The 20119-nt window shown below is 39.4% G+C and overlaps 1 protein-coding gene and 1 long non-coding RNA gene across 3 annotated transcripts in view; one reads left to right on the top strand and one right to left on the bottom strand.

Annotated features, from left to right (window-relative positions):
- The window catches only part of LOC145521667 (uncharacterized), a 48677-nt gene extending 31215 nt beyond the window's left edge, over positions 1-17462 (bottom strand). Inside the window, exons 1-2 of the long non-coding RNA XR_014065571.1 lie at positions 17134-17462; positions 16753-16824 (exon numbers count right to left, since the gene is read on the bottom strand). This is a non-coding gene — a long non-coding RNA (uncharacterized LOC145521667). The remainder of the gene's footprint in view (positions 1-16752; positions 16825-17133) is intronic.
- The window catches only part of UBE3D (ubiquitin protein ligase E3D), a 148096-nt gene extending 128202 nt beyond the window's left edge, over positions 1-19894 (top strand). Inside the window, exon 10 of one of the 2 annotated variants that reach the window (XM_081530458.1) lies at positions 19330-19894. In XM_081530458.1, coding sequence (XP_081386584.1) covers positions 19330-19350 — 21 coding nt within the window. In that variant the 3' untranslated portion in view covers positions 19351-19894. Of the gene's footprint in view, positions 1-18331 lie in introns of both variants that reach the window. The other variant, XM_081530457.1, reaches the window with a different exon arrangement.
- Positions 19895-20119: the final 225 nt, after the last annotated feature.

The following is a 20119-nucleotide window of genomic DNA, read 5'->3' as shown; positions in this document are numbered from 1 at the left end:
TTCAGCTGGAATTCTATCACCTCCACTAACTTAATTCATAGTGATGCTTCCTAAAGCCCACTTGACTTCACATTCCATGATGTCTGGCTCTAGGTAAGTGAGCACACCATCATGGTTATCTGGGTCATGAAGATGTTTTTGTACAGTTCTTCTGTATATTCTTGCCACCTCTTCTTAATATCTTCTGCTTCTGTTAGGTCCATACCACTTCTGTCCTTTATTGTGCCCTTCGTTGCATGAAATATTCCCTTGGTGTGTCTCATTTTCTTGAAGAGATCTCTTGTCTTTCCCATTCTATTGTTTTCCTCTATTTCTTTGCATTGATCACTGAGGAAGGCTTTCTTATCTCTCCTTGCTATTCTTTGTAACTCTGCATTCAAATGAGTATATTTTTCCTTTTCTCCTTTGCCTTTAGCTTCCCCGAGTGCAGACCTTGTTAAGAATAGAGTGCTCTAGAGTATTTCTGAATGGTTACTATTCCCCTCTCCTCTCTGGACGTTCAAGGGAATTTTTCTCCCATTTTTACTGTGAGAACGTGGGTGGAGCCTCAGGAGGTAAATCTCATAAACCTGTGGGAATCACTATGACTGGATCCTTCCACAGTCCTTAACTCTGAGACTTTTCCATACTCAGCCTCCAACCGTTCCTCAGTTGCAGCACAGGTTTCCTGCTCCAGCTCTGGTTCCCTCTAGCGAACCTCTCCTCCAGGAAGCCTGCCTCCCTGCACTGTCCTGTCTCTCAAGCCTCAGTCTGCCCTGTTTCCTCTTCTCGCTTGTGGATAGAAGAAAAGTTGTTAATTTTTAATTCTATTCACCTTTTTACTTGTTAGGATGTAGTAGTGACTTCCAAGCACATTACATGTACAACTGGAACTTCTCCCAAGATTTTAAAATGTCAGTCAACATTAACTGAGCATGATTTGGATATGAAATGTGTTTATTGAACAGTTTAATTCATAGAATTGAAATATGAAATTTTTTCCCCTAATCTTGTCCTTCAGCTCTACTTTGGGGTAAGGAGAGAGATTATTGAGTTCTTTTTGTTTCTTTTGGTAATAATTAACATTCAGTAAGATGTTCAAATTTTATAATAGTTGTTATGTTTGAGTTTTGACAACTGTATATACTCTAGGTTTCTCAGCCTTGGCACTGTTGACATTTTGGAATAGGTAGCTCTTTCTTATAGGGAGCTGTCCTATTAATCCATGACCTCTTGTCACCAGATGCCAATAGTATCCCCTTCTGGAGGGTGACAATCGAAAGTGTCGCCTGGCATTACTACATGTTCCCTGGGCACCAAAACTACCCTTGGTTGAGAACCACTGATGTACAAACACCCATTTAACTACCATCCAAACAGAAGATAGAGATCATATCCATTCCTCCAAAAAGTTCCCTTCAAGCCTTTTCATTAATCCTCCCTCTCCTAAAACCACTGTCTCTCATTTCTATCATCACAGATTCATTTTGCCTATATTTGGATTTTGTAAATTAAATCATACAGTGTATACTCTTTTTTTTTTTTTTTGGTCTAGCCTCTTTCATTTAACACAATGTGTTTGCAATTATTCACATTATTTTGTTTGTCAGCAGTTCACTCATTTCTTATCTTAGAATAGTGGTCTATTGTATGAATAAACACAATTTGTTAATACATTCTGTTTTTGATGGACACTTGGGTTGTTTCTAGTTAGAGGCTATTTTGATAAAGTTGCTATGGTTAGTATGGAAAAGTCTTTGTGGACGTGTTTTCATTTTTCTCAGTAAACATATAGGAATGGAATTGCTGGGTTGTAGGGTAAATGTATCTTTAACTTTTAATAAATTGGCAGACACTGCTGCAAAATGGTTATGCCAGTTTATACTTCCAGCAACTGTGTATGTGCATTGTTGTTGTTCCATATTGTTACCAACGTGTTCATCATTTGGTGTTGCTAGTTGCTTTTTATTGTTGTTGTTTGCTTTTTTAAAAAAATTGTAGTTGCTTTACAATGTTGTGTTATTTTCAGATGTACAGCAGTTAATCAGTTAAACATATTCATATATCATATATATGATATATATATATGATATATATATATCATATTCATATATATCAAAAATTAACAACTTTTTTTTTTAGATTCTGTTCCATATAGGCCATTTCAGAATATTGAGTAGAGTTCCCTGTGTTATACAGTAGGTCCTTATTATCTATTTTATATATAATAGTGTATATATGTCATGTCAATCTCAATCTCCCAGTTTATCCCTCCTCCCTTTTCCCCTGGTAACCATAAGTTTGTTTTCTACATCTGTGACTCTACGTCTGTTTTGTAGGTAAGTTCATTTGTACCCTTTTTTTTAGATTCCACATAAAAATAATATCATATGATATTTATCTGACTTATTTCACTCAGTATGACAATCTCTAGATCCATTCATGTTGCTGCAGATGGCATTTGTTCTTTTTTATGGCTAATGAATATTCCACTGTATATATGTAACGCATCTTCTTTATCTGTTCTTCTATTGATGGACATTTTTAGGTTGCTTCCATGTCCTGGTTATTGTAAGTAGTGCAGTACTGATGTATCTTTTCAAATTGTGGTTTTCTCTAGGTGTATGCCCAGGAGTGGAATTGCTGGGTCATGTAGTTCCAGGTAGCATTAGTGGTAAAGAACCCCCCTGCCAATATAGGAGACATAAGAAATGCGGGTTCAATCCCTGGGTCAGGAAGATCCCCTGGAGAAGGGCATGACAACCCACTCCAGTATTCTTGCCTAGAGAAGCCCATAGAGAGGGGAACCTGGTGGGCTACAGTCCATAGGGTCGCACAGAGTCAGACACAACTGAAGCAAGTTAGCATGCACACACACGGTAGTTCTATTTTTAGTTTTCTAAGGCACCTCCATACTGTTCTCCATAGTAGCTGCACCAATTTATATTTCTACCAACATTTCCTACCCTCTCCAGCATGTTTGTGGATTTTTTTAATAATAATTGGCCATTCTGACCAGTGTGAGGTCATTGTAGTTGTGCTTTACATTTCTCTAATAAGTAGGGATGTTGAGCATCTTTCATGTGCTTTTTGGCCATCTTTGTCTTCTTTGGAAAAGTGTCTATTTAGATCCCCTGCCCATATTTTTGATTGGGTTGTTTGCTCTTTTCATATTGAACTGCATGAGCTATTTGTATATTTTGGAGATTAATCCATTGTCAGTTACTTCATTTGCAGATATTTTCTCCCATTCTGAAGTTGTCTTTATGTTTTATTTATGGTTCGATTGTTTTCATTTTAGCTCTTCTGGTGGGCATTTTGTTAGGATTTTTATTTGCATCTCCCTGATGACCAGTGATACTGGGCACCTTTTCATTTCCTTTTTGGTTACTTACGTTCTTTTGTGAAGTAAGACTTTTTATGGTTTGATTTGGAGGAGTCTCTGTTACACCCAGACTCCACTCCTGATAATACGTTTAGGTTTTACAAGAATCTGCTGCTGCCCCTCAGGGGCTGGGAAAGGTTTTACATCTGAATAAGTTTGCTCTAAATTATCAAAATTACCATGAAACATGCCCTTCCATTTTCTGTTTTCTTCTCTGCTCCAAAGATACTGTGAGGTTATAGGGTATTTTCCTTTAGTGATGTCAGAAATACTCCTCCTAATTAGCCAAACAAGTAGGCAAAACTACTTTTATTTTCTTTGGGATAGACTTCCAGTGCCCACAACCTTTGCAACAAGTGTCTCAACCTCATCCTTGCACAGCTGTGACAAACAAATTAATGCAGGGACCTGTCCGCATGCAAGGCAGTGAGTCACCTCTATCATTCCATGCCCAAGGGGGTTTCTTGGTGAGCCTTTTTCAGGAAGCATTTTTCTTTTACTCATACAGGAAAGTCTCTACCTAGTTTAAAAAAAAAAGTAAGTTCTCTATCTAGAAAGATTCCTTTTTCCATTTAAGTTCTGGTAACAGAGCTTAACTTTTTCATTTTAGTTCCAATGGGAAAGGAAGGGACTCGTGAGACTTCTTTCTTTGGTTGGAGTTTCTCTTTCTGTTGCTAAGGACGTCTTTTTCTAACCTGTTTCTAACCTGTTCCCCTTAGACAGAAAGGTTCATCTCTGAGTAGTTGAGGACATGGCTTCTGCATAGGATCTGAGGGCACTTTGAAAATGGAATATGGGGATACCCAGAGGTGGGTAGCAGATGTGTCTGTGTACACATAAGGTAACATGTCCAGAGCACTTTTAGAAGCAGTAAGGCGATCTCTACTTCTTATCTCCAAATTCCATTCCTCACTGAAGGACCCACTTTCTGTGGGAGAATGTCTGGGATAAGACGAGTCTGAAGCCTGTCCTACCAGAAAGCAAACCAACCAACCAGCCCGACAAAGAAACAAAAAAACCAATGTAAGTGACTGGAATCACGTCCTCAGGACTTAGGCTCCGAGTTGAAGAGGTTCTCACTGACAGAGATGGGACGATGTGAGCATTAGTACAAATCATGACTAGAGTAGAGTTAAATAGTATTGGATGAATTTTACATCCTTGAGTTTATAATCACACTAAAAACACAAAAAAACACTCTCCACATTCTAGTGTATGGGAAACCGACAGGATGAAAGATTGGATTTCTTCACAACATAAAAATCAGAGGGAGAAAAAAGGAGAGAAGAGGAACTTATGATTTAAAAGAAACTTGAAAACATATGAAACCATTGTGACACTACTTAGACATGTTTGGATTCTGATTTGAACAAACAGCAGCTGTTAAAAAATTTTATGAGCTAGTTGGGGAAACTTGGTCCCCGAATGGATATTTGACTATGTTAAGGAATTATTATTAATACTCTGGATGTGATCATGGCATTGTGGTTTCATTTTTATACCAATCCTTCTCTTTTAGAGATACATACTGAATTATATACAAAATAATATATCTGCGATTTGCTTCAGTAGAGTTCTGTGGCAGAGCTTTGGATGAAATGAAATGACCATGAGTTGTTAATTATTAGTTTCTGAATAACATCTGTAGATTTATCATAATACTATTCTCTTTACTAGAGAATATATTGATATTTAAAATCTTTCATAAATTGAAAACAAACAAAAAACAGCCAAGTGCCCTGCAGATTGGTCACTGGCCGAAGTCCGAACAGTGAGAGGTGACCACGGGGGATGCTAGGACTTGTGTGAGGAGCCCTGTCTTTTTTCTTATTATTATTGAAGTAAAATTGACTTAAAATACAAGTTTCAGGTGTACAACATTATGATTTAATAGTTTTGTGCATTACAACGAGGAACCCTGTGTTGTCAGGTTTGTTCATAAGACTGTCAGAACCAAAAGATAATAATCCACTGATCTGACCTGTCCTCAACATTTTTCTCTCCACTTTGTTCACTGGAATCATACTAATGTTATGAACCAAGTGTTCTTGAGAAAAGGAATGAGATCATGCATGCTTATCTCATACAGCTGCTGCTGCTAAGTCGCTTCAGTCGTGTCCGACTCTGTGCGACCCCAGAGACGGCCGCCCACCAGGCTCCCCCGTCCCTGGGATTCTCCAGGCAAGAGTACTGGAGTGGGTTGCCACCTCCTTCTCCAGTGCACGAAAGTGAAAAGTGAAAGTGAAATCGCTCAGTCAGTCATGTCTGACTCCTAGCGACCCCATGGACTGCAGCCTACCAGGCTCCTCCATCCATGGGATTTTCCAGGCAAGAGGACTGGAGTGGGTTGCCATTGCCTTCTCCGATCTCATACAGCATTTGTTGTCTAAAAACCCTTACTGAAGGACCCCCAACTGGGCCTACTTTCCTTCCCCATTTGTTTCTCATACCTTAGAAAGATGATCTCAAAGAAATTTGGGGGAATTTTTAAATATATATATAGTTTTTTTTTTTCTTCTCAAAGAAAATTTTTTTTCCCCAAACCAGTGGAAGATAGAGAACATTTTTCAAAAATGTTTATAGGCCTCATCTTTAAATATACCAAGTGGAATGGTTCTGAGAACACAGCAGACTCATTGGAATAGTTGTTTATGCTCACAGCCTTTTAGCAAGTTAGTTGCGTTAAAGACACTTGAAACAATATATAAGCTTCAAAATTTTCTCTACTTTCCACCAAAGTGTAGTGCATTTCTTTCTCATGGCTTTCCAGTCCTTACTCTCCTCAGGTCAAAATTTGTGTTTCTGTGTCTTATCTCAGAACTTCCCTAATCCTGAAATAACTCTTTCACACTTTGTTGTGAAGGACCTGTAGGTATTTGATGTTAATCTTGCAGTTCATGAGGTTCAGACCCCATGTAGGTAGGTGGAGGGAGGCTTTTGGCTGAATAAGCTTCTCTCCTCATCAGTTTGGAGGAGGAGGAGAGGGTCTTCCTGGGGCCGGTCACAGACACACAGTGTCTCATCCAGTCCTTGACCAGCCAGAGGAAGAGGGAAGCACCAGACTACAGATGCAGCAACTCACAGAGGCTCAGTAACCTGACTGCGTTGCCTTTGGAAGACACGCTCTTTCTCCTAAGTCAGGGGGCATTCCCAGGTGTAAATTGTGCCAGCTGTGACTTGATTGAAGCATGCAAGTTGTTCATTCATTCTGTGACACCACCTCATAAGAACATGCATTTCTGTGGAAACCTGGCACCATGAACTCGTAGTGAACTCTGGAAGCCAGCATTTTAAGGCAGTTAGCTGATTTTAAAGGTTGCTGGGATTTCCTAACAAAATATAGTTGGAGACATCGGTCATCTCCCAGGTATTCAGTGCCCCAGAAGCCAGAAAGGACCAGTCCACATTGTAATACATTAATGATTGAGTGGTCTTAGGTTGTATTTATGTCCATCCAGTCATTCCCACTGCTTTACAGAGTGCTTTGATGGATTATCAGTTACGCTTCTTTATAGTTAATGTAAGTTGGATATATTGGGGAAAAGCTTATTTATTGGTAACTTCAGCCAGATAGTTTCATGTATTAAAGACTCATGGCTTAGTCAATAATGCTGGATTCAGAACTAAATTTCTATGGGATGAATCATGTCTCTAACCAAGGATGTGCTGGTTTGAACCCCGTGGAGTTGGAGTTACACACCTTCCTTACGTAATCCCTATCAGTGGCCTCTGGGCTCAGAGTTATTTTTCTAGTAGCTGGTGATATTTTCAACTAAGCCATCTACGTTCTTCTGTTTGCAAACCCTTTAGGCTTGCAGTTTTTTCTTCAGATGCAGCATCTGCAGTTTAAATCCCTGCCACTGGTAGAGAGTATTGTCCTAGGGTAGTATAAGTGAGAGAAAGCCTTATGTAAGCCTTGGAAATTTCACATACACAATCAGCCATTTGTGCTTCTTCCTTTAAAAATAATTAAAGAAGCATGAATTTATTCATGAATAGCAGAGAAGATGCATGGGTAGCAATATTTAAAATACATAAAACATTTATGTATAGTTATAATAAGGCTTCACCTGTCTGCACTTTCCTCGTGTCTACTTGATTTCTTCTGTCTTCTCGTGGAGCTTAGATGGCAGGTGTAAAACTTACCACTTTGAACCCTGGAAACCCTTGATGAGTATGTGCCCTTTTCTGATCTCATACCCTGAGCTGTTCTTAACTTGGAGACACTGCACCAACAGTTCTATATAGAAGAACCCCTTTTTGCTTTCTGCAAACAAAAACAAAAACCCAAAAAACCCTCAAAACATTGTCTTCTTCGATTTGCTCCTTTCCACAAGCACTACTTTTGTTTCTTTGTATAGTTATAAAATCCTCATGCACCTCCTTTAAAATAAATAAATTATAGTTTTATGAGCCTCGTTTATTTCCAGCAACTCCAAATAATAGGCTTTGGAAATAAACGGTGTTTATTTTAAAATGAATATAGTAGCATGCTTTCCATTCTAAAGATTTGTGTATCTTCAATATCATATTTTCAAAGTAACATCTAGGTAGTAAGTGGCTAAAGAAAATAACCATCTGATTATAACTTGATCCCTTTCTTACTTGGCCTTAACTATTATTTGATTATTCCAAGTCATAATCTTTTCAACTGAACTGATTAAACTATGCCAGTGTAACTTATTCTGTTTGCTAAACTTGCAGACAAAAAATCCTTTCTGAGATTTCAGGCCGATTTCTCATTTACCCTGTTGGCTCAGTTCACTTGCCAGAGGGTTTCTCTTCTAATCGAAGAGTTATTTTCTCTTTACAAGTAAGGCTTTATATTGCCCTTCTATCTTTTTCTTTCTCCTCCTTATGTCTAACCTAAAAGAAATAATCTAATTTCTTCTTAAAACATGAGTGACTGCATCATTTCAAGTGCTACTAAATGTGGCTTAAAAATTTGGAATATGATGGATTCTTTCTTCAACTAAAGTTACTATAGCAATTATCTCTCACTATAATTAGATGGAAGGGAGCTTTGATGATGAAATGAATACTAGGCTCAAAAACAAAGGCCTGATTGCACACCCAGCCTTTTGACTAGCTTGTAGCAGTGAGCAGAAGTTACTCAGCTTCTCTAGTAGGAACCAAGGAACACCTTGGTTCCTCATTTATACTCTGGAGACAGTTAAATTAGAAATTTAATTCAGGTGGATTTTATAAAGATTTAGTGAGATGATGCCTGGCACTTAATTTCTTCACTGCATGAAAAACATGTTAACATTTACTAAAGGGCTTGTGCTTGTGTTAGTTGCTCAGTCATGTCCGACACTGTGACCCCACGGGCTGTAGCCCGCCAGGCTTCTCTGTGCATGGAATTCTCCAGGCAAGAGTACTGGAGTGGTTTGCCATTCCCTTCTCCAGGGGATCTCCTGACCCAGGGATTGAACCTCGGTCTCCCGCATTGTGGGCAGGTTCTTTACCGTCTGAGCCACCAGGGAAGCCCCAAAGGGCTTATACAAACAAAAAAATTAAGCCCCCTGTTGGTAGGTTAAAAAAAAAAAAAAGGACATGAATTGATAATTAATCAGTTTACAAGAAAACAGTTATTAAACATCTGGGGAAATGTTTAAACTCATAGCAGTTAAATAAAATTCAAAAAGCACTGAGATGTCCTTTCCTTTTACTAAATTAGCACTAATTTTTTAAAAAGAAGGTCAGATGCTGGTGGCATTACCAGTTGGTACAGCTCATTGAAAAAATATGCATCAAATTATATTAATATTCATACCTTTCAATGTAATAATCCTATTTCTGGGACTCTATTCTAAGGAAATATTCTAAAATATTGAAAAGAACTTATAAACATGATAGTGATTATTTCATCATTACTTTTGATCTTGACAAACCTGGGAAAAACTTAAGTTTGTAAAAAATTAAGTTGTGATGGACTTTTGCAGCTATTAAAAGAAAGATTCATTGAGCAGCACCTGAAAATGTTTATGATGTAGAAAATATGCACACTGATAATCAACATGAGGGACTTCCCAGCTGACTCTGGTAAACACGCCTGCCAGTGTAGGAGACACAGGTTTAATCCTTGGGTGGGGAAGATTCCCTGGAGGAGGAAATGGCAATGCAATCCAGTATTCTTCCGTGTAAAATCTCTTGGACAGAGGAGCCTGGTGGGCTACAGTCCATGGGATTGTAGAGTCACAAACAACTAGCAACTGACCATGCATGCACAGCACAATCAATATGAGAACAATTCATCTTAGAACCATGTGGGAATAGACCCAGGTGATGTGAGGGTATTATAGCATATTTTTTTCTTCTTTCCTGTTTCCCCAAATCTTTTGTAAGATACTATTACTTTTAAGATTAAAATTAGAGTTTTAGTTTAATGTATTCACCCCGAAAAAATATTTGACAAGTGCCTCTTAAGTGTCCAGAAAATCTGCTATAGCAATTTGGGCTTTAAAAAAATGCCAGAATCTTTTTTCATTATTTACTCCAGGGCAATACAAAAGCAAAGAAGTGTGCTTAGTGAACTCTTTAGAGTAAGTACTTCATATACAACCTAAGATTTAAGGTTCTGTGTGTGTAACCTAAGCATTTAATGCCAGACCATCAGCCCAACCCGTGTTAAATATAACGGTGTTGTGTCACACTGTGGCCATCTGCTTCAGGACTCATTCCAAAATTAACTCACTAGCTTACTCAGGTCATTCCACCAAGGAAAATGGGATCACAGTGATATATTAACCATAACATCAATGTGAACAAGACTTTGAATAATGCATCTCAGAGCAATACTCTAGGTAACTGAATTAGAATAAGCCAGACAAGGTCATTTGCAAAGTACTGTGGCATTATTTCAGCTGACATTTTTAGTGAAATAATTGCAGAGTCACTGAAAGCTATAAGAAAGAGTGTGAAAGATGACTTGTACACTTTGCCCAGTTTCCCCCAGTGGTAACATTTTACAAAACTGTGGTACTGGACATTGACATGGTACAGTCCTCCCATCTTAGATCTCCCTGGTTGTATTTGTACTCCTCTACGTCTGTGTGTGCAAATGTGTGAGGTTCTGTGTAATTATATCCCTTGGTATGTTTGTGCATCCACCGAAATCAAGATGCTGAATGGTTCCATTAGCACCAAAATCCTTCCTGTTGTTCTTTCATAATCACACCCTTCCTCCACTCCCCACCATCCCCAACCCCTGGAAGCCACTACCTTGTCCTCTATTTGTGAAATTGTGTCATTTCAAAAAATGTTACGTAAATGAAACTATACAGTATAAAAAGCTCAACCTTTTGAGCTTGACTTTACTGTGAATCTTCCAAATTGTTGCATGTATCAATAGTTTGCTGCTTGTCAGTGCCGTCAAGTAAGTATTCATGGTGGATATACCATCATTAACCATGCATCTGGGCTGATTCCAGGTTTCGGCTATTAAAATAATGCTGCCATGAACATTCACATACAGGTGTTTGTATAAACATAAGGTTTTCATTTTTCTGGGATAAATGTCCAACACTGGAACTGCTGGCAATTACATGTTTAGTTTTTAAAGATGCTGCCGAACTGTTTTCTAGAATGCTTATACCGTTTTATAGACATACTCCAAGCAAAGTATGGGAGGCTTTTTTTTTTTCTTTGCTAAATTATTATGTAGTCTGATTTGTGACAGTTTTCTTTACCTGAACTAACCAAATAATTTTGCTGAAGATACCCATGTTGAGTAAGTAGATTTAGAAAAGAGAGCTTTGTCAGGGCATATCAGAAGCTCCTCCCTACACCCCCCCCAAAAAAAATCACTTAGTATTCATAGATGAGCTTTACACAGTAGGTCAGTTTGAAGTATTTGACCCCTTTAGTCTTGTTCAAATGGTAAAGAATATGTCAGCGATGGGAGAAACATGGGTTCGATCGCTGCATCAGGAAGATGCCCTGAAGAAGAAAATGCAAGCCACCCAAGTATTCTTGCCTGGAGAATTCCATGGACAGAGGAGCCTGGTGGGCTACAGTCCATGCCATGGTAAAGAGTCGGGCACAACCGAGTGACTAACACTTGACCTTTTCATTCTCTAGGCAGCTAGCAAAAGAGACTCAGCCCTCATTTCATGGCTGTTGGGATCTATCTCCTATACCCATAACAGAATATTGGCCTGGACATAATTTGTTTCTCCCTTGTGTGACAATCTTACTGTCTTCTATAAGGAAAAAAAAAAAAAAAGTTTTTTAAAGGATTTTTGGATACCGTAGATCAGCGTCTTCACTTTGCACTGGCCAGAAATGAAGGCCCTGGACTAGGAGTTAGAAGACCTGTGTTTGAGTCCCTCCTCTTATAAGCTGTGTCACTGTGAACACATCCCTTATCCTCCCTAAGTTTGCTCAGCTGGATAAGCTGGATAAAATTTCCAGTGGAACCAACTGGAGGACCTACAGGACCCTAGTTTCTGGCTTGCCCCTGGAGGCTCTGGTTGAGCAGTTCTAGAATGGAACAGGAGAATCTGCCTGACGTACAGGTTCCAGGAGATACAGTGAGACTGGACCAGAGATGACACCCTGAGAACCCAGGCCAAATTATGCTAAAGTGCCCTCTGGCTCAACAGTTAGTAGTAGCCCCTCACCTACCCACCCCCAAAAGACCCCTCATGTTTGCTTTCCAGAATGAGTTATTCGTTTCACTTTTTTTTTTTTTTAAGTGACCAGATATATGGTAGAGTATAATGCAGCCATTTAAAATGTCATAGAAGAATATTACTGTCATGGGAAGTTACTATACTATATCGTTAGGTTATAAAGAAGCTACACATTACAAAACAGCATATGCAGAAATGTCCAGTTATACATAGAAAATAAATCTAAGAAGATATATCTAAAATGTCAATAATAGTTATCTCTAAATCATAAACTTGTAAAAATTTTATTTTCCCCTTTCTGTGCATTTCTGTGTTTTCTAATTTTGTCTATAACATATTTATTGATCATTTATTAGAACAAAGAATTCCCATGAGCAGAACAACTCCTGATTTCTCTAGGTTTTAATAATTATGGTTAAATACCAACCAGCACAAATAAGGCTCTTCAGGTATGAGATAAAATTGTCTAGAAGGCTTTAGAGAGGTAGCTACTACCTTCCTTAGCCCTTTCCCTAAAAAGTATGGGTGATCACTTTGTGCTGTTCTTCTTACCTGACAGAATTCTGCACGCATGCACCTGAGTAGTCCTACCCTGGGACCATTTATTACAGCATCTCATTATTGCCTGGGTGATGTTTCCATGGAGCTTTTCCACAGCTAACTAGTAGGATCAACAGCTACAGCCTCCCAAGCCAGTCTCTCCTGCGTCTTTGACAATGGGTTGAAGTGTTTTAGACGAAGCTAGTTCTTCCTTTGGGACTAAGAGGGACTAGCTAGTATCTGTTAGAAAAATTAATATTCACTGCTAAAATAGGAATGTTAAATTATCACTGACATAAATTTATGTAGATGCCAGAAACCAGTACCTGCCGTGGAAAGCTGTTTTGTTCCCCATGTGGGTTCGTGTCCCTCCTGGAATTTCTAACTACAGAGCTTCAGCAGCTGTATCTGGATGGCTTGTTCACTGCAGTGCTTTTTGTAATAGCACCATCCAACACCAGCAATGCTTCCACAACCACTTTACTGTGAAAGAGATGATGGGAAGGATACATCTAGAAATTTCTTGCTTTGTTGAAAAACAGGCTCAAGACCCAGGAATTGCTGCATTTGTCCATGTGTCCAGCCTCACCGGGAAAGGAAAAGGCTGCTCTTTATCTCACTCACATCTCTGTCTTCTGGTACTTCACACACTGCCCTTAACTAGAAAACATAGCTGTGCTTTGCTTTACTGGTTCTGGTAGCTGAAAAACACAAGCTTTTGATTGATCTGTAAATTTTCCTACTGTGTTGTTGTTCTTGTTCAGGTGCCAAGTCATGTCTGATTTTTGTGAATTGTGGACTGCAGCATGCAAGGCTTCCCTGTCCTTCACGATCTCCTGGAGTTTGCTCAAATTCACGTTTGTTGAGTCGGTGTGCTATCTAACCATCTCATCCTTTGTCGCCCTGTTCTCCTCCTGTCCTCAATCTTTTCCTAGCATCAGGGTCTTTTCCAGTGAGTTGGCTCTTCGCATCAGGTAGACCAAGTATTGGAACTTCAGCTTTAGCATCAGTCCTTCCAAAGAATATTCAGGGTTTAGGATTGACAATTTGATCTCCCTGCAGTTCAAGGGACTCTCAAGAGTCTTCTCCTGAACCATAGTTCAAAAGCATCAATTCTGCGGCGCTAAGCCTTCTTTCTGATTCAGCTCTCACATCCATACATGACTACTAGAAAAATCATATCTTTGACTATACGGACCTTGTCAACAAAGTGATGTCTTTGCTTTTTAATACGCTAAGTTTGTCATAGCTTTCCTTTCAAGGAGCAAGCATCTTTTAATTTCCTGACTACAGTCACCATTCACAGTGATTTGGAGCCCAAGAAAATAAAATCTGTCACTACTTCAACTTTTTCCCCTTCTATTTGCCGTGAAGTGATGGGACTGGATGCCATGATCTTAGTTTTTTGAATATTGGGTTTTAACCCAGCTTTTTCACTTTCCTCTTTCACCCTCATCAAGAGGCTCTTTAGTTCCTCTTCACTTCCTGCCACAAGAGTGGTATCATTGGCATATCTGAGGTTAATTACATTTCTCCAGGCAATCGTAATTCCAGCTTGTGCATTTCACATGATGTACTCTGCATATAAGTTAAATAAACAGGGTGATGATATACAACCTTGTCGTACTCCTTTCCCAATTTGGAACCAGTCAGCTATTCCTTGTCCAGTTCTAACTATTGCTTAATTGAGCCGCATACAGGTTTCTCGGGAGGCAGGTAAGATAGTCTCGTATTCTCACCTCTAAGAATTTGTCACAGTTTGTTGTGATCTACACAGTCAAAGGCTTTAGCATAGTCAGTGAAAAGTAGATGTTTTTCTGGAATTCTCTTGCTTTTTCTGTGATCCAACAGATGTTGGCGATGTGATCTCCGGTTCTTCTACCTTTTCTAAACCCAGCTGGTACATCTGGGAGTTCTTCGTTCATGTACTATAGAAGCCTAGCTTGAAGGGTTTTTTGAGCATTACCATGCTAGCATGTGAAATGAGTGCAATTGTGTGGTAGTTTGAACATTCTTTGGCATTGCCCTTCTTTGGGATTGGAGTGAAAATTGACCTTTTCCAGTCCGGTGGCCGCTGCTGAGTTTTCCAAATTTACTAGCATATTGAATGCAGCACTTTAACAGCATCATCTTTTAGGATTTGAAATAGCTCTGCTGAAATTCCATCAGCTCCACTAGCTTAGTTCACAGTGATGCTTCTTAAGGCCCACTTGACTCCACGCTCGGGGATGTCTGGCTCTAGGTGGGTGAGCACAGCATCGTGGTCGTCCTGGTCATCAGAACTGTTTGTACAGCTCTTCTGTGTATTCTTGCCACTCTTCTTACTCTCTTCTGCTTCTGTCAGGTCCTTCCTATTTCTGTCCTTCATTGTGCCCATTCTTACATGAAAGTTTCAAAATACAAGGTAAAGCTTTAAATGCCATTAAAGACATTGGTTTTACTTGCTTTTTTCCTACTTTCTAAAGGCTCTTACAGAATTTGAGTCGGAAGGCTTCACTGATGTTTCCTTGGTCTAGTATTCCTGTCCACATTCAATATACACATACTTATTGTCATTTTAGAGGGATAGGATCTTCTTCCTTATCGTATTGCTTCTCACATCTTTGGTCCTTTGTTCCATCCTCCCTGTTTGCTAGTAGTTCATTTAGCAAAGCCAGCTTCTTTTAGTGGGAAAAAAGGTATATCCTGCTCTGTGCCATGCCAGGCTTTATTACCACACAAGTTTTCCTAATTAGAGTAATAACTACCTCATTCAGGCTACTGCTTGAGAAATCTTACTCCCTTTCATAACCCCAAAATGGCCTTTTTTCTGTCATCAGGTGTTAGGCATCCATCCTAGACTTCTCCCAACCTATTGGAATCATCTCATTACTTGACTGTCTCCCCCACTCACATGTTAGTGCCACGAGGGAATGCCTTCTCAGTGTAGTCTCTGACTGGACAGTCACAGACTCATAGATGGTATTTAATCATTGAACAAATTGAGTGAATGAAGCCAGCTTGCCAGCCCAGTAGAGGAAAATCTCATTATTTATTCAGTGCAAAGAGTGGAGTCCACATGTCATCAACACAGGCCTGATCGATGCTAAATTAGCAAGTTAGGAAACATTTTGTACCCTGTTGTTATTTAAGACTCAAAATAATGTGATTGAAAAAGTCATTTTCTTTCATTATTTTTATGTTTACATTTATATTGTATATTTTATTTTGTAAATGAAGCTTGAGCCTAGAAACTGGATTTTATAATGTTAAAATAAAATTTGTTCCCATGTCATAACATTTATTTCAGAATATAACTTTGAACATGAACCATACCTAGAAAAAATATATATTTAAGGCATAGTTTTTTATATTTACTTTTTAAGTCTACAGTACCCTTTAAAAGGAATGTTTGTGTGTAGCTGTGCTACTTATTCTGAAGAGTATTTTCTAAAGCTCAGAATTACTATGAAACTCACATTTTCCAGTATTTTACAGTTTTATCTGTCTTGTTTTGTGCACCTCAAAGCATTTATGTAGCATTTTTTAAAATGTTAATTTTATCTTGTGCAGGCTGCCTTGACAGCATGTCTTTCTATTGATTGAAATTCCAACTCTATGCTGAGGAACATAATTTTGTTAACTAAGACAAAAAGAGCATTCAAAAGTGTTTAGCATATTTACGCAATTGTACAGAAGCATTATAAACTGAACATTTGGTCAGCTATTACTGCAGCCTGGCCCTGCTTATGGTGGCTTAAGATTGTTTTTAGATGGTGACTCAAAGCAGAGACAGTAATTTTAGACAGTTTCACTCTCTCTCCCCTTTTCCATTCCCAAGTGTCTACGTTCAGGAGGAGAGAACAAAGAGGGTGAAACCTTACAGCCAACCCCAAAGAGCCCTATCTCCCTTGTTGCTAATAATTATGTATACTTTTGTAACTAGATATTCCAGAAATGCGACAATGGAGCCTGAAGCTGTAGCTGTACTCATACACTCTGCAAAGCTTTAAAACTTTTTACTTTGGGGAATAAAACTAAAAAGATGAAATTCAGAGATTTTTCTCAGTGTAATGGAACAAAATAAAATTACCCTCTCTTAAAATAAATGGCAGGTAGGGAAAGCAATTTTTCCTGTCACGGATAAAAGCTAGGGAACACAAAATCTGCATTTGAAATATGTTATCTTAAAATGTTTTAAATAAAAAGAAGCTAAACTACTTTGTACAGTACCTGTTCCCAAGGATGATTGCAGTTTCTTGTTATTAAGTCCTGAGAAACACATAGTGTCCTTGGCAGGCGGCACTATAAAAACAAACAAGAAGAAAAAAAGACATAGTAGGTCAAATTGAAATTTTTTTCTTTTTTGCCTGAGGGGCTCCATTTCGCATTGTTTGTTTTATTGAGCACAGCCTCTTATGTAGGTTACTCCATCTTGCATCCATGTTCACAAGCACGCAAAAGAAAGGGACTCTTTGCTATATGAGACAATGTGAAGATTAAAAGTCCCCCAACCTGTGCAGTTTTATCTTGATCATCTATCTGTAAACTTACAGGGGGAAAGGCATGGATTAGAAATCAAAATTTTTTCCTAAACCCATCACTGCTACTTACTAGCTTTGTATCCTGAGCAAGTCACTTAGGTTTTCTGAGCTTCTGTTTCTTCATTTGTAAAACAAAGTTTCAGATGCCTGCTTTACCTAAATCATAAGACTGCTGAGGATGAAAAGAATCAAAATAGGAAAGTGTTTTACAAGTTTCTGTTAGGTCCTGTTATGGAGTTTAATGAGCTTGTTGAAGGTCATGGAGAGATCTAACTCTAAACTTCTTGTTGAAGGTCACAGAGAGATTTAACTCTAAACTTCAGCATTTTTCAGCACTGGCACTGTTAATGCTTTCAGGCTGATTATTCTTTCTTATGGGGAGCTGTCCTGTGCATTATCGGACTATCCCTCCCTCTCTACCCACTAGATGCCTTTAGCATCACCCAAGTTGTGCCAGCCAAAAATATTTCCAGGGACTTCCCTGGTGGTCCAGCAGGTGGGACTCTGCACTTCCAGTGCAGGGGGCGCAGGTTCTATCTCCGGTCCCAGAACTAAGATTCTGCATGCTGTGACAAAAAAAAAAAAAAAGAAATCCCTAGACACTACCGCATGTACCCTGGTGGGCAAAATTGTCCCAAGTAGAGGACCACTGATCTGTGTGGTTCCAGGGCGAAAGTTCTGAACCATTTTTATGACAACATTTGTCACCATCAGTAATTCTAAGTTATTCTGGTTAGAATACTCCATGACATAGCAGCTTTCAGAATTCAAAAAGGGATAAGTGGTTTTCATCCGTCATCTTTGTGTCTCTGAGTATCAGCAGTGGCATTGGCTTCTTGGGAAGGTCCCTGTGAACTGTTGAAGAAGCAGAGTCTCCCAACAGAGATACTGACCACAGTGAGCCAGAAGTCAGACTCAGTAACCCCTGAAACCCCTTCCTGGGATTCTGTGATCAACCCCTAAAGGGCCCAGCTGGTCTCTCTTCAGCAGCCCCTTCTCATCTGAATATTCATGGGCTTCTAATATCTGTTACCAGCTGAGAGGCCAGGGAGAGAAACACAAGTGTCTTCATAACTATTATCACAGACTCTTGACTCGAAGCCCTTGAGGTTTGCACCAGTTGCCCACGTTTACATTTTCCGTAAGAAGAGGTGAGCTCATGTCCTTCTACTCTGCTATCTGTCTCCTCCCCACCCCATGTTTATAGTTTGTTTAGGAATCTTAACCTCTCTTCTTTGCCTGCTCCTTCAACTTTGTTCTCACTGCAGAACTTGATAGAGAAACTCAGCTGGAAGTTGATACGGAAACGCAGCAGGGGCTTTTCTCACCAGCATCATATGAAGAGGAACATCCTTCGGAATCGCTTGACATAAAGCAGATGCCTTCTGCCCTTGCATGACTCTTTCCTTTTCCTTTCCCCTTAACGGGGCTCATTAAATACATGCCTCCTTGGACTGCGTTCGGGGACTTAAGTACCAGCTGTCCAAGAGTGGAATATTTTTGCTTCTGTTGCTCACTCTTTCCCCCAAAAAATGGCCCGGGACAAACTTCCACATCTTTATCTCTGACTGCATGCTGCTCTCTTCCAGATGCTGGCACTGTTCGCAATTTATTATCACCCCTGAACTAGAACTTTCAGAGCATTTATGTTTGACTTTATTATGTTTGTTTCGTAATTATCCAAAACTATTGAGAAATTTGATGTATTTTATCTGGGCCTTATTAAATAGTCTGAAATGATTTTGTATCTATATGAATTAAATTTTTTGAAACAAATGAATTTCGAGATAACTTGCACTGACGAGCCCATGTATATAGTCGAATATAGTTAAAAGCATTGGCATGACCGGAAGAGTGATTAGTGTAATTAACAATCATGACAAGAACCTGAAATTGCCCAGGAGTCTTCAGGATTTGGAACTCTGTTCACAGAAGATCCACAGCAGCTGTTTGAACCAATGGAAACGAGAACTGGATTATTTCATGGCAGTACAACGTTAGTGTCAATTTAAACACTGGGGAAAAAAATTATTTCCCCCTTTAAAGTGCATGTGAATTATTTTAATTACTGTATGGTTTATTTATGAAAGGACTAATTGGCTCCCTCTGTAAAATGGCAGTGTCTGGCCCAACCAGGAGTCATTTTTCTTTGAGGGCCAGCGAGCATCCTTACTGACCAGACTTACCTGATCCAGGTTTGATGTGCACTCAGCCATTTCATCACGTTATATAAGGAAAGCACTGTGGGTTTTTCTCCCTTTTCCAGGTGGCCTTTTTGAAGATGTAACCAAGGGAGTCGACACATTCCTTTCCACAGCACGGGGTGCACCAGCAGCCAGCAGTCAGCCCAGTGGGGAGCAGTTACAGCGACAAGAGCCCGGCTACAGAAAGAGAACAAGGCGTTGCAGTTTTGAGCTTACTTGCTCACATCTGTTCTCTAAGAGAAGAGTTAACTTTTAATCTTTGAAACACCGAGGCTGTGAAGAAAGTCATAGTAGCAGGTTGAGAGATAAGCATAGAATTTACATCTCTGTTTCCCACCGAGAGGAATATTCAGGTATGTGCTGTGTCAGCACCACCTGGAGAGAGAGAGCTGGCGGAGACCCATCTGTCCTGTGTGGAGGCAGCGAGGGGCTTCGCTGGTGGAATTGAATGTTAGCTGCTGTAAATCTTAGGACATGAGCTTGCAGAGAACTTCTCATATTTGTTTAAAAAAATTTTTTTTAAGAAAATATGGAACTCTGTATACCTTATTCAGAGGGGATGCTCAGTAAATAAATGTCTGCTGAATGCCTGATTATCAAATTAAAGGGTGTCCCATTTATGCAAAACTGCTTGTGTTCCTTTTCTTCTTTATTTCCTTTACCATTACTAGGTACTCTGCAGATCAAGAAACATACCTCACTGGCATCCTGTTACAGAGTTGTCTGAGTCCTTGTGTGCTGGAGCATGTGGTAAGGAAACCACTGAGAATGACAGAGCTGGAGGGGGTCCTACAGGGCACAGGACCACCCCTCATCTTACAGAGAAGGTTTGAGACTTGCCTGTCATCTCAC

Source organism: Giraffa tippelskirchi, chromosome 9 (assembly GCF_054371585.1).
Source record: "Giraffa tippelskirchi isolate mGirTip1 chromosome 9, T2T-mGirTip1v1.2.pri, whole genome shotgun sequence".
Classification (NCBI taxonomy): domain Eukaryota; kingdom Metazoa; phylum Chordata; class Mammalia; order Artiodactyla; family Giraffidae; genus Giraffa; species Giraffa tippelskirchi.
Note: the sequence above shows the minus strand (reverse complement) of the source record. Positions and strands in the feature narration are given on the sequence as shown.